Genomic DNA, 14,655 nt, shown 5'->3' with positions numbered 1-14,655 from the left:
TTAACCTACACCCTAGTACATTTTGAATGGTGGGAGGAAACCAGAGCCCTCGGATAAAACCCATGCAGACACGGGGAGAATGTACAAGCTCCTTACCAACAGTGCAGAATCTGGTCCCGATCACTGGCACTGTCAAGGCACTGCACTAACTGTTACGCCAACCATGCCGCCCGCTACTCCAAACATGCCGCAGATAATCGGCAGAAATTAAGTACAGGAGGCATGATATGAATTTTGCAGACTTAAACTATGTCAAATCAATTTATACCGCAAAGCCAAAAGAGGTTGTTCCTCTGTCTAAAAGTAGCTGTCCTCAATGAGAGCCCAACAGCTCTTCTGGAGGCCACAGCACATCTAAGTAAAAGCCTTGTTTTCTTTTCACCTCATGTAACATAAATATTTTTTAATGCAGTAAGAGAGAAGCAAAAAAAGGTTGAGAATGGCTAGTCTAAAGAGTTCTTGATCTGAAACATTAAAACTGTTTCTCTTTCCACTGGTCCTACCTGAGTGTTAACTGAGTTTATTTTTTTGTTTTAAGAGAGGTTATTGCGATACACTTAAAATCCATCTTTTAACTTTGCATATTAAAGGTCACCATTTTTATTGATGGTTTCTTTATAAATATGATTTGGTGGTCCCATTTCAGAATTGGTCTTCTATAAGTTTATGAAGTAAGCTATAATCTTGAGATCCTGATTTTAATGTTCTAAAATGTTAAAAATCTAATATTTTTAACTAATTTATCGATTTTAAATGAGGCAATACATTGTCCTAGTATCAAACTATGATGGAGTATGAAAACTTTAGCTAAAGGTAAATAGACATGGGAAATCAACTTACTCTGCTCAGAACAAGATCCTTAATAATCCTAACTCAGAAGCCCTTTTTAATTTTACAGCTGTCACCTTATGAGACTCAGGTGCTTTTCCCTGCTGAACTATTCCATCTGTTTGGAGAAGATAAATATTGCTATGTGGACCACTTAATAACTTACCTCAATTGTGTACTGCTCAAAAATCCGAAGTTGCAAGAAAATATCTAACTTGATTTTTCGTTCATGGAAAAGCTCTTCCATCTGTCCTTGGGCTTCATCGAGCTGCTGGAGAACACTCTCAATGTGGCTTATAGAGCTATTGTGTGGAGTTTTATTGTTGGAAATTGCAGAGTCCCTGCGGAAAACCAAGTGCTTAACATTAAGACAATCCAAAAAGCAGAAAGCTGTGGCTGTGAGCTTTCAACTGTACTCAATTGTGCAAACACAAAAGATAAAAGGATTAATGATGCATTCAATACTCATTCAACAAGAAAGTTTCATTTAAAAATAAACAAGTAAAATCTATTTATCCACCATCTGACATTTGATTCCTTTTCTAAAGATATTTTAAAAAGTTAAGCTCTATTTATACAAAATTAGTATAATGTGTATAACCAACAAACCAAACTATTTTAAAACCAATATTTCCAAAGATAGTAAATGTGTACAATAACATTTCAAATGAATAGTGTAGCAGGAGAGGGCTTTGCCAAAACAATGACTTGAACCATTACAACTAAATATCTGAAATGCAGCTCAAAATAAGGAACACATCTCATTTGATATGCAATATACAAAAGTGCTGGAGAAACTCACCTGGTCATGCAGCATCTGTAGGATGCAAAGGGTAATTAATATTTCAGACCTGAGCCCTTCGTTAAGGTATGAGTGAAAAGCACCTGAATTAAAAGATGGGAGGGGGGGAGGAGAGGAGGTGGGAGGAGGGGAGGAGAGGAGGAGAGGAGGAGAGGAGGAGAGGAGGTGGGAGGAACACAGGCTACTAGGACATAGGTGAGAGAGAAAAAGAAAAAAATACTGATGGGGAGGGGGTAGCTCTGAATGGAGAGGGAAAGGAAGGGGTGGGGAGCTGGAGGAAACAAAATGAAGGTTAGGGAAAGAGAGAGACACAGTAGAGGGGTTTAACAGAAACTGGAGAAGTTGGAGAGTGCAGACAGATGGAATATTAGGTGTTGTTCCTCCAAATTCCAGGTAGTGTTAGTTTGGCAGTGCACAAGGCCATGGACAGACATGTAGTTGTGGGAATGGGATGAAGAATCAAAATGGTTGGCCATTGGAAGGTCCCCTTTATTGCAGTGGACTGAGCAAAAGTGCTCAGCAAAACAATCTTCCAGTCTACGTCCAGTTGCGCTGACGTAGAGGAGACTACAATGGGAGCACTCGATGCAGTAGATGACCCCTGCAGATTTATGTTAAGTGTTTCTTCACTTTAAAGGACGGTTTGCAGTCCCAAATGGTGATTAGGGAAGAGGTGTGGAAGTATGTAGCATTTTTTTCAGTCACAGGGGTATCTATCAAGGGGGGAATTAATGGGAAGGAATGAGTGGACAAGGGAGTCCTGGAAGGAAAGGTCCTTGCTGAAAGCAGAGAGGGGAAGAGAAAATGTGCAGATTGTTGGATCACTTTGTAGGTGGTAGAAATTGCAGAGGATAATATTTTGGATACATATGTTGGGGGCTGAAGGTGAGGACAAGGGAAATATGTCCTTGTGTTTTGTGGCATAGAGAAGAGATGGGTAAGGACTGAGTTGATGGCAGTAGAGGGGAAGGCACCTTCTTTGATGATGGAGGTCATCTAGAACGTTGAGAATGGAAGACCTCAGGCCCGAAACTTTGGCTACCCTTTACTTTAGATGCTGCATGACTTGCTGAGTTTCCCCAGCACTTTTGTGTATTGCACAACAATCCCAATGTCTGGAGACTTGCCTGTTGAATGTCTGATTTGATGTTGGTTTTTAAACTTGAAGTCTGTTTCACTCACCTGAGTTGCTGAATTAGGTCCTCCCCTTCCTTTATGACATTCAATGTTGCTTCAAGTGTTGCTGTTTGTTGCTGTTGAAACTGTTTGATAAGTTCTTGTACTGTATCCACTGAGTCAGCACCAACATCTTCCAGTAGCTCTTTTTGGAGTTCCTCCATCCATGCCCACAACTAAAGCAGGTGAAAAATAGGAACGGCATAAAAATTGAGATACGAACCACTGTAGCAAGGCTCAGTCCTTGCTTCTCCTGAGGTTTACTATATACCTAGGTCACAGAATTCTCTACCAAGGGGGGAATTAATGGGAAGGAATGAGTGGACAAGGGAGTCCTGGAAGGAAAGGCCCTTGCTGAAAGCAGAGAGGGGAAGAGAAGATGTGCAGATTGTTGGATCACTTTGTAAAACTTTGAAATACTCCTTGCAGGCCACCTGTCTCTCTGGTACTTTTCTTCACTGTACATCCTGTTTTGCCCAAACTTTGTTCCGAAGAAGGTTATCAACCTGAAATATTGACTTTGTTCTGATCTCCAATGATGGTTCTAGACTTGCTGAATAATACTTTCTCGTTCTGAATAACAAAGTGGACAATCATGTCTGTGGTTACATTTTGCAAATACACACAAAACACCAGACAAAAATTGATAAGCACTCAGAGAGGAGTTTATGGCAATGAGGACTTTTGATGTAATGTAGCTCAAGATATCAAGAAAGCATAATCACGATGAGATGCCAAAAATAGTTAAAATCAAGAATATCCACATATTCCATTAAAAACCTTCTTTTGGCATGTACTTCTTGCTGTCATTATTTCTGGTTATATTTTTATATAATATTTTTGTACTGTATGTTCAGACTTCTCTTTTAATTCAAGTATGTTAATTGTCACTGGTCACATACTTATTATGACCAATAAGGAGGCCATTGAGCCCAGTGGGTCCATGCTGGCTGTGAGCAGAGCAATCCCATCAATTCTTATTTCCTGTATCCCTGCAACTTATCTTTTCATTCCTCTTGCCATTTATCAATTAGAGGGGTTAATTTACTGTGCTAATGAATCTACCAGCATATCTTTGGTTCTGAAGGATACCAAAGCATTAGGCACAACTTATATGCCCATCGAAAAAATGTACAAACTCCACACAGGGAGCACCCAAGATCAGAATTCAACCCAAATTCCTGAAGCTGTGAGACAACCATACTAACTGCTGCACCGACATACTGCTTTGATCAACAGATGATGACTATGTTAGCTTTTCTTCAACAACTGCCCTCAAGCAGAGACCTCATTTTCTCTCCTCATGTATTTCTTTATTCACATTGAATGCCAAACAGGAGGAGGTGCTTCTTGCAATTAGTGGAAAATGAAATCCTTTGACAATGAATGCCTTTTGTTCCTTCACACTGAAATATGTTTGAAATGTTAAATTCATCCCAGAGACAGATAACTTGAAATGGCAACTGGTTGGAGATTCCACTTTTCATCCACAGTCAAAGGTTCTGCCACCACTGGACTCTTGATAGATTGGCTCATGGTTGTATTGTTTAAATAAAAGATGAGTAGCATTGATGCATTGTAGTAAAAGCAAGTATTGATCTGATGGCATCATGAGTGTAAAGTAAGACATCGACTGATCGCATTGCGCTTCTTGAATATATTTTGATTTGAAAAGTACATTTTTCAAATAAAAAAAGTTTGGCTTTCTCATAAAATAAGATGGCAGGCAATACCTTGTCCAATCTAATCTACTGTATTCGATGTACTCAGTGTGGCCTTCCTTGCATCAACAAGACCAAACTATATTGGGTGACCACTTCACCGAGCACCTGTGCTCAGTCTGTGGGTGTAAGCTTGAATACCCAGTAGCCAACTATTTCAATTCCCTTCACCATTCCCACACAATTGCCAGTGTGAGACCAAACATAAACCTGAGGCACAACACAGCCTCAATTTTTTAATTTTTGATAACCCTTACCATCACCCAGTTCCACTGTTTCCATTTCTTCTTTAACAAATTCAGTTCTACCATTTATTATAGCTGAAATCGCTCCTTCCTACCTTAGTCTTGATAAAGGGTCCCGATCCAAAATGTACACTGACCATTTCTAACCATGAAGGCTGCCCGACTCACTGAGTTCCTCCAGCAGTTCATATTTGATACAAATTAATTATTAGATATGTGAATTTTTAAAATAGATTTTGACATGGTTTTGCAAATCATATGTTAAAAATGAACAGCAGAATTCCTTTCAGCATTTGTGTATTTTATTGCACAAAATTCTAGCAAATTATAAATTTGATAGCAAAAGTGTAAAATTCCAAGCAGATGGCACACCTGACAAAATTTTTTAGCCCAACTTGTCCTGAGTACACCCAAATCCTGATTGCTATCAACACTTCAGCAATTTGAATACAACTCAAAAATTAAAGCTTTAAATGTAACAAAATCACAGCAGAAAAACATGAATGACAAAGCACAGAAATTTGATCAGATGAAATGAAAAGTAATTCATAAATGATCATGCATCCACACTCAATTTTTACTATTGGCTCACCGCTTCCCTCTCAATTACTCCCCCCCCTCTCGCTCTTCCACTTTCACCCTTACACATCCCTCTTACTCAGTCCACCAACTTCTCCCTTTCCCCTCATCCCTTCCTCTCTCTCATTTTATGGTTGTGGGATGATCCTATGGTTGGGGATTCCAGCAGTGTTCTGGTCCGATGATTCAGGTGGAAATTGGGGAGAGGGTGGGAAGAGTGCTGGGGTGCACTATTTTAGTACTCACTTTCACAGATGCACAGCAGTAAGGTCCTCCTTCACAATGCTGCCTTTCACACATACTTCTCTGTGTCACATCCTTTCCTTAGGTCATGTGCATATATATATGCTGTAGATGATCAACTTGAAATGTGCCCCACACCATGTATTTTACTGAAAGATTTTAATCTTACAGCTCTAAAAATATAAAATCTCCTGCACAAAAATGGCCAACACATAAACTTGATAGACATGAGAACACACTACCAGAGGGGATACTGTGGTATGCAATTGTTATCAGTGACAAATGTTCGATAAGAACCTACACCAACATAAATAAACAAGGTGATCATCAGGATAGGCCATTCAATAGTTATATATCAGTCACACTTTGAACTAAACACCAACAAAGGTGGCTTTGAGAAAGGGAATCTTCAATGCAGATACAATATAACATGAGCACAATCTGGTCTGCCAAAATGGTCATGACACTGATACAGATTAAAGAGGAGGAGGTGTTTGCTGTCTTGATATAAATAAGAGTGGATACACCCCCAGGACATGACAAGTTATTTCCTTGGACCTTGAGGGAGGCAAGTGTAGAAAATGCAGGGGCCACAAATGAGGTGCCAGAGGATTGCAGGAGAGCTAATGCTGTTCTGTTTTTTAAAAAAAAATACTACAAGAATAACCTGGGAAATTATAGGCTGGTGAGCCTGACATCAGTGAGTTGCCAGTTGGTGCATACACAGTAGGTTCACACATGTGGAGGGATGGGGTATTGGAGTTCGGCTGGTGCATGCGTGGTGGATTTGCATATTGGAGTTTGGTTGATGCATGAGCACGAGTTAAGGGTGCAAATTCAATATCTCCAGAGTGCTTAAATCGTGTGCATGCACCAATCGAACTCCAGTACATGAATGCACCATGCCTGCATCAACCCAAGTCCAATGTGTAAACCCACCGTGCATGAACCAACCAAACTTCAATACACAAACCCACCACGCATGCGCCAACCTGTAACTTAAGCATACGCACAGGAATCAAGATGGCTGTGCCTAGCCTATGGACCCCAGAATGCCAACTAACGAGGTAAGTACATATATGCCCTGTATCCCTGTTATAGTTTGTCAAATACTACAAAAATCTATGTTGAAAAAAGATTTGATTAAAAAAATTTGCTTTAAGACTTCAGAACTCCACGCATTCAGGCAAAATTCAAACTTATGTCCATTCCGAGATACAACCGATCCTTTGGTCCCAACAATGGTCATACATCGGGGAGTACCTGTACTACATTCATACATGATGTAATACAGACAAATATAACACCTTTCAACAACATTGCAAACTTAATATCTTGAAAGGCAATCAGCAATTAGATTATATTTGCCTTTAATATGAGTTGTCATTAAATCATATTCTTGCAAAATTAAACTCCATTTTAACAATTGTCTAGTTTTGTTTTTCATTTTACTGAAAAACACTAAAGGATTATTGTCAGTATACACAAGTGGTATCTGAACTGTGCAGATGTAAACAGCAAAATGATGTAAAGCTAGTGCAAGGAACAATAATTCTTTCCTATGGTAAAATAATTATTTTGATGTTCATTGACTTCCTTTGATAAGTAAGCCACTGGATGGTCAATATCATCACAACCATTCTTTTGAAATAGCACCATTCCTGCAGCTTCATCACTAGCTTCTACTGCTAAAGAAAATGGCTTCTTGAAGTCAGGTGACAAGCACAGGCTGGTGACATAAAATGGCTTTCAGTTTATCAAATGCTTCTTGGCAAAGTTCTGACGAAACAAACTTTCACCCTTTTTCAGGTTAGTCAAAGGTAGGGAGATATCAGCAAAATGTTTACAGAACTTCTTATAATATCCAACCATTCCTAAAAAAAAACTTCTAATAGTTTTCTTACCCATGGGAACTCAGAAATCATTGGAACTTTCACCTGGACAGGCACTAACTTTCCTTGACCAACAATAAAACCAAGATAAGTCACAGTAGCAAGGCCAAATTCACTTTTAGCTAAATTAACAATAAGGTTTGCTTTTGAAAGTTTGTCAAACAATTTCTCTAACTCAGAGATATGTGCTTCCCAGGTGTTTATTCCCTGTAACCAAATCATCAATATTAGTATTTGTATGCTCTAAACCTTGAATCACAGAATTGATCATTCTTTGGAATGTCCCTGGAGCATTTTTCATTCCAAATGATAAAACATTACATTCATATAACCCTGACAAGGTCATAAATGCAGAAATTTCCCTACCTTTCTCTGTTAAGGGAACACACCAGTAACATTTTAATAAGTCAATTTTCATAAAAAATGTAGCCTTTCCAACCTTGTCCACATAATCATCCAGCCTAGGAATAGGATAAGCATCTGTCTTTCTTACCACATTAACTTGTCTATAATCAGTGCAAAATCTAACCGTCCCATCTGATTTAGGCACCAGGAAACAAGGTGAACTCCAATCTGAGGTTCTGATGAACCAAACGTGTAATAATATCATTCTTTAACATAATTTCTTGATCTTCTAGTTTACACTTTTCAACATTCATTTGATATGGATGCTATTTTATAGGTTTTACCTCTCCAACATCAACATCATGACAAGTTGCTGGAGTCCTCTTAGGAATATATGGAAAAAGGTTCTTAAATTTAAAAAATAGCTGTTTCATTTGTTCCTTTTCCTGAGGCTGAAGATGAGTCAAATTAATATCCAAATTTTGCAAAACAATCGAATTAGACAGATGAACTGGGACAATGTTTTGTTTGAAGTGAGTCAGCTTGTACCATCTCATAATCCCTAAACTCCTCAGTTTTATCAACAACCAATACCTCTAGTGAAGGCTGTTCCTCATTAAAATCCAAGTTCTCAAAATAAAGTTTTAACATGTTGACATGGCAACTCTGCACTTTACATCTCTGATCGGGTGTTTTAACTACATAGTTAACTTCATTCACCTTTGACTCCATCTCATGTCGGCCTGAAAAGTTTTTTCTGAGAGGGTTAAAATTTGTTGGGAGCAGTATTAACATTTTATCCCCCGGATTAGAAGTTCTCACCTTAGCCTTTTTATCATACCAGATCTTCATTTTACCTTGGGCCGTTTTCAAATTCCCTTCAGTTAGTTTACAGACTTTCTGTAAATGATCTTTAAACTTTGAAACATAATCTAACAAATTCAACTGCACATCCTCATTAACCCATTGTTCCTTGTACAACACTAAAGGTCCTCTTACATGATGTCCATACTCCAGCTCAAAAGGGCTAAAGCATAATTATTCTTGTATAGACTCCCTCCCTCACTGCAAACAAAAGCAAAATGGACACCTTCGTCCCAGTCCTTCTCATTCTCAAAGCAATAGGTTCTTATCATGGTTTTTAGGGTCAAATGGAACCACTCCAAGGGCCCTTGAGATTCTGGATGATACGCAGATGATGTGATTTGTTTCACTCCCAATTTATAAACTTTCTGCTGAAACAGCCCCAATATAAAATTACTTCCCTGATCAGATTGGATCTATTTATGTAAACCAACTAAAGTGAAAAAATTTATAAGAGCTCTTGACACAGTTTTTGCTGTAATATTTCTCAGTGAACTGTTTCTGGAAACCTGGAAGCTGTACACGTGACAGTTAACAAATACTGATTCCCAGCTTTTGTCTCGGGCAATGGGCCAACACAATCCACAATAATTTTCAAAAAAGGTTCATCAAAAGCAGGAATGGGTTATAAAGGACCCACTGGGGACCATGATTGAGTTTACCCACAACCTGACAAATGTGACAAGTCTGGTGCATCTTTTCTTAAACTAGGCCAATAGAATTGTTTAATAACTTTATAAATTATTTTCCTTACACCAAGATCACCACCCAAGGGTGTGCTATGGGCCAAAGTTAAAATTTCATTCCTATAGGCTTTAGAAACTACAACCTGGTAAACAACTGCCCATTCTTCACTGGCAAGGATATCAGGTGGTCTCCACTTCCACATCAACACACCTTCCTTGAAATAATATCCAACTGGCACTTTCTTAATTTCATCAGGAGAGAGAGCCTCATCTCTCACTTCAGTAAGATCAGGATCTCTGTTCTGCCTCCCTATAAGGCTCAATTGTCCTGGGTCTGGAAGGATATTATCCAGAGGGTTGGTTCCATACGGCTCAGTATTCATTCTTTAGCTTTCCATTATTTATAATTAATCATTTAGACAAAGGTAGAGGGCATGACAAAGAAATACAATAACACAAAAATTGACAGGATAAAGATGGTCAGGTAAAAAAGCAAAAGGGCATATAGGAAGCAAAAATTAGTGGCAAAAAAGAGGATTTTTTAAAAATGCAGAAGGTAGCTAAAAACAAAGAGCGAAAGGATGAAGTATGAAAGTAGCCTAACATATAATATCAAAGAGGATACAAAGCACCTGAAAGAAAACCATGCAGACACTAGTAGAATGTACAGATTCGAACCCCAGTTACTGGTTCTATACAGCATTGCCCTAACACTGCTTAACCATGTCACCCCAATGGTTCGATGAATAAGATGGATCAAAAAAGTCAAAAATCCATTGCAGGACTGCCTTGAGTCACTGGATTGGGCTATGTTCAAAACGCAGCTGAGGAATTGAATGACTAACCAGGGTCGTTATGGGCTTTAAGTTAAATAGCTGCGGATGAGTGTGTCCCACTGAATCATTCAGGTTATTCCCCAACCAGAAGCCCTGGATAAACAACGAAACCCAGAACATTGCTGAGAGCCAGATCACAGGCATCTGGAGATCAAGAACACTAATCTGTCTCCAGCTCTCCCCACCCTTCCCTCTCCATTCACAGAGCTGTTTTCTCTTGAGCTCACCTCCCTACCATTTTATTTAGTCACCTACCAACATTTTACTCATACCCTGATGAAGGGCTCAAGCCTGAAACATTGGCTATGTATCTTTATCTTTGCTATTATAAAGCATGCTTTTTTAACCTGCTGAGTTTCTCCAGCTTTGTGTTTTTACTTCAGTACCCACATCTGCAGACTTTCGTGATTCACTCCTTTAAGGACTCAATCTTTGCTCATTATTTTTCACTGAATATTTATACGTCTGTATGTGTGCAGTCAGTTTGTTTACACTTATTTCTTTTGCTTTCATTTCTTTCTTCTTAAGTACAGTTTACAGTTACCAGTAATTAGAAATTCTGTCTGGCCTGAAGGAAAAGGAATTTCAGGGTTGTACAGTGCCCTCCATAATGACACTTCCTTTCCTTTATTTGCTCCTGTGCTCCTGTTTTAAATTTGGAATTAAATCATTCACATGTAATTAAAGTGCGCATTCCAGATTTTATTCAAAGTTATTTGTATATGATGTCATGGATTTACTCTGATAATAAATCTGAACTTTGAATTTGAGTTTCTGATTTACCACTCTTGGATTGTTATTGTTTTTCTTCGAATATTTTCTTTTGTTTTTTATCGACTCATTGAGCAATTCAAACGACCTTGGATTGTTATTGTTGTGATCCACTCTCTTTTCTTTACAATTCTTTTGCCGAAGGTAGAAATTGTTTGATCGATGACAGATATTACATTTAATAAAATTGACTCTATTTCACACAAAACTATTTGAATACAGGAGTAGGAACATTGTGTTATGACTGTACAAGATGATGATTTGTCCACCACACTTGGAGTATTGTGTATTAATTCCTGCTACAGAAGGAGATCATTAAGGTGAAAAGATTCAAAAGGATGTTTCTGCAACTTGAATTCAAAGATTGGCTGGTTAGGTTGGGTCTTATCTCCCTGGAGCAGAGGAAATCAAGGAGAGATTGCATAGAAGTTTATAAAATCATGAGGGGTAAATAGTCAAAAATTAATAATTAGTTTACTTACCTTGTTAGATCGGCATCCCATTGGTTCTTGTTAGCGTCAGAGGCGTCTGTGAATTTGTTTAGCTTTCCAAGGCCATCTTTTTTATTGTGCACAAGCACGAGTTCAGGAGCATGTGCAGTGCATTAGTATATTAGCGTGTTGGCTGGAGCATGTGCAGTGCATTCATGTATTATAGTGCAGTTTGGAGCAGGTGCAGTGCATTCGTGAATTAGAGTGCTGGTTGGAGCATGCGTGGTAATGTATATTATAAACATGGTGACATAGAGAAGGGTGATTGAAATGCTCACAACTTTTGTTGACCATCTTTAATGAATGTTACTCTGTACTCACAGAGCTTTAATGCAGAAGTTATTCATAGTCAGGTCATCGAATGTTAAGGAAGATAGTTAGCAGTTTACATGTTAAATAAAGGATTTAAATACATCTGGATTTGTATTGGAAATAATTGAAATGCGACACAAACAAGAGTCTCACCTCGCCTTCAAGCAACTATTTATTGGATCAAAGTTGCTATACCCAGGGTAGTAGAAATACATACTGGAAGGCATAGATTTAAGATGAGAGGGCCGAAAAAAAATAAAAGGAACCTGAGGGGCACATTTTTCTCACAAAGGATGATGGGTATATGGAACATGCTATGAAATGAAATGGTAGAAGTGGCTAAGGCATTTAGACATGTACATGAATAAGGGTAAACTTTGTAAGGATATGGGCTGAATGCAAATTGTGTTAATTATTCATTAAAATCTAGACATTTCAACCAACAATTTTGTGCTTGAATGTAAATTTTGGAGAAGGAAATTTCTCTTTCCCTGAATGTTAGAGAATGGATGTTGAAAATCAATGTTACATAAAGAGCATCGCAATATAAGAAATAGAACAAGAGAACAAGAGAGGGAAATGCAGTCGCCTGTGTCTGCTCTGCTATTCAATAAGTTCATGATGGTCCCTTTACCTCATCAACAATTTCCTACACTAATCTCATATCCCTTGATGCCTATATAAAGTTTTCTCTTCCATCCTGCGACAGGATAGGTTTCCTCAAGCTACTCTGATTTCCTTTCGTTTCCCAAAGACATGCAGTTTGGTAAGTTAATTGATTGATGTAAATTACCCCAAGTGTGTAGATGAGAGATAAAAGCTAGAATAACTTATTGTGAAAATGGGGAGAATAAAATGATCAGTGTAAACGGCTGCTTGACATGTCTATTACAGCTTCTACAATTTGGCCCTTTTGTGAATTCCCCATTTCCCCATTTAATTGCTCCACACTGATCCCTACACCCTAACCTCTGGAATTCCTTTGAATATGTTACTCAAATCCTGTGGAGCATCTCTGACTGTTCTGCAATGTTAAATGTTCTTTCAAGCACAAATTGTTGCTCTTTACTCATTCAAGCCAATGAATACAGAATATTTAAGCTTGAATATTACATCAATTTGTTTAATCTATTTCAGACTTCACAGTACTTTAGTTATCAATCATCTGAAGTTTGAAGCAATTTGATGCATTTTAAAGTCTGACAGCATAATGTCCAGTAAATATTTACATCATTGGTAATTCTCCATAGAGAACAAACTAATTCCAGATTGAAGCACAAAAGGGCTGCTATCGATCAAGACCTTCTTAACAAATCTTGTTCAACCAAATGAGAGCATTAAGAGTTTGAAATTACCAGTAGTAAAATAAATGGACTTAAATAGTAAATATTAAACAAAAGAAACATTAGGCATGCAAAGTACCGAGCCAGATATATTTTGAAAGAGCTCTCTGTGAAGATTGATTAAAAGGATGATTCAAAGTCATCAAACCAAAAATGTTATATGCTACAAATAAAGGAACGGTGGGCAACAAAAGTAAGACCCAGAAAAATAAAACAGAGGAAACTCAAAAGTCGCTGAGATCGTTGACAGAAAGTCCACAGGAAGTGATGAAGAAGATGCTGCTATGATGTCAGAACAAACCCAAAGCAATGTGGGGGGGGGGGGGGGGGCAGCACAAAACCTTCAAAAAGTGCTGGAAACAATGGAGAATCTGGGTAAATGATTCTTTCAAGTAGAAAATGTACTGAGAGAAATGGCAGATAAAATAGTGGTGATGTCAACAGCACTTGAAAGCCTGATGACTTGGGTGGGCCAGGTTGAAAACATCCTGATAAACTAAATACCCTAGAGGAAAATTCAAAGAAATGGAAACTAGACAAGCAACTACTGCTGGATAAAATTGACCATATGGAAAACTTCAGCAGAAGAAATAATGCCAAAATTATTGGGCTGAAAGGGTCTGAGGGGAATGAACTGGTGAGTTTCCTTGAGTGTTGGGAACAGGAAGATTCAAGGAAAGCTTACTTGTGGACAGAGCTTACCTCAGCTGCAGAAGTTCAGATAATCAAAGACCACGGCCAGTTCTAGTAAGATTTTTGATTTCCTGGGATTGGGAAGGAACATTAAGAGCAGCAGTTGAATATGCCATGGAAAATAATAGCCCAGTTGAGTTGGAAGGTAGAAAACTATCATTCTTTCAAGATTTGAGTGCAAATTTGATTACACTAAGAAAAGAATTTGGTGTTATAAGACAATTGTGAACATGGATAATAAAATACAGCAACGTTGAAGACTGACGTATTAGTGGGACAACAAAGATTTTATAAATCCCTAAAGGAGGTAGAAAATTTTCTATAAGAACTATAAGGAGGACCCAAGAAAGGATTCCAGAAAGAAGAACAAGAGAAAGATAAAGTAAATGGCAAAAGGTTAAATTTGGATAAAAATAAACAAAAAATTAATTCTGAATCATCTTTTATCAGTTAATTAAAGTCATATTGAAATATACAAGGAGAGTTCAAAAGAGGGTGAATACAGTAAAATAATAGCAGGGCAGATACTCTGACTTAAGAAATCCTAAATCTTAAGAAGGAGAGTTTTTGCAAAATGGTGCTGAAGTTTCCAGATAGTGCTGCAGGCTTTTTTCATGGGCTTCCAGGGTTTCTTGTCTATGTCACCCTCTGAGCAGGGGCATTGCATGTATTTTTTAAAAGGGAAAAAGCACTGTACTATATAAATAATCAAAAGGGTCATATAATACAGCTAGATATATGTAAACATGAATATGATTAAAATGTTAACATTTATTAGTTATAATATTAATGGTTTAAATGGAAACATTAAAAGGAAGAATCTTGGCA

The 14,655-nt window shown here is 37.9% G+C and overlaps 1 protein-coding gene across 23 annotated transcripts in view; it reads right to left on the bottom strand.

The window, feature by feature from the left end:
* LOC138762132 (kalirin-like) overlaps positions 1 to 14,655 on the bottom strand; it is an 873,682-nt gene that overhangs the window by 314,760 nt on the left and 544,267 nt on the right. For all 23 annotated transcript variants that reach the window (XR_011356765.1, XM_069935559.1, XM_069935558.1 and 20 more), the window contains 2 exons: positions 2,813 to 2,982; positions 995 to 1,169 (listed from right to left, as the gene is read on the bottom strand). Coding sequence is in view for 22 of the 23 variants with exons in the window: in XM_069935559.1 (XP_069791660.1) it covers positions 995 to 1,169; positions 2,813 to 2,982 (345 nt within the window). In the remaining variant the exon portion in view is untranslated. The remainder of the gene's footprint in view (positions 1 to 994; positions 1,170 to 2,812; positions 2,983 to 14,655) is intronic.

Source organism: Narcine bancroftii, chromosome 4 (genome assembly GCF_036971445.1).
Source record: "Narcine bancroftii isolate sNarBan1 chromosome 4, sNarBan1.hap1, whole genome shotgun sequence".
Lineage (NCBI taxonomy): Eukaryota > Metazoa > Chordata > Chondrichthyes > Torpediniformes > Narcinidae > Narcine > Narcine bancroftii.
Note: the sequence above shows the minus strand (reverse complement) of the source record. Positions and strands in the feature narration are given on the sequence as shown.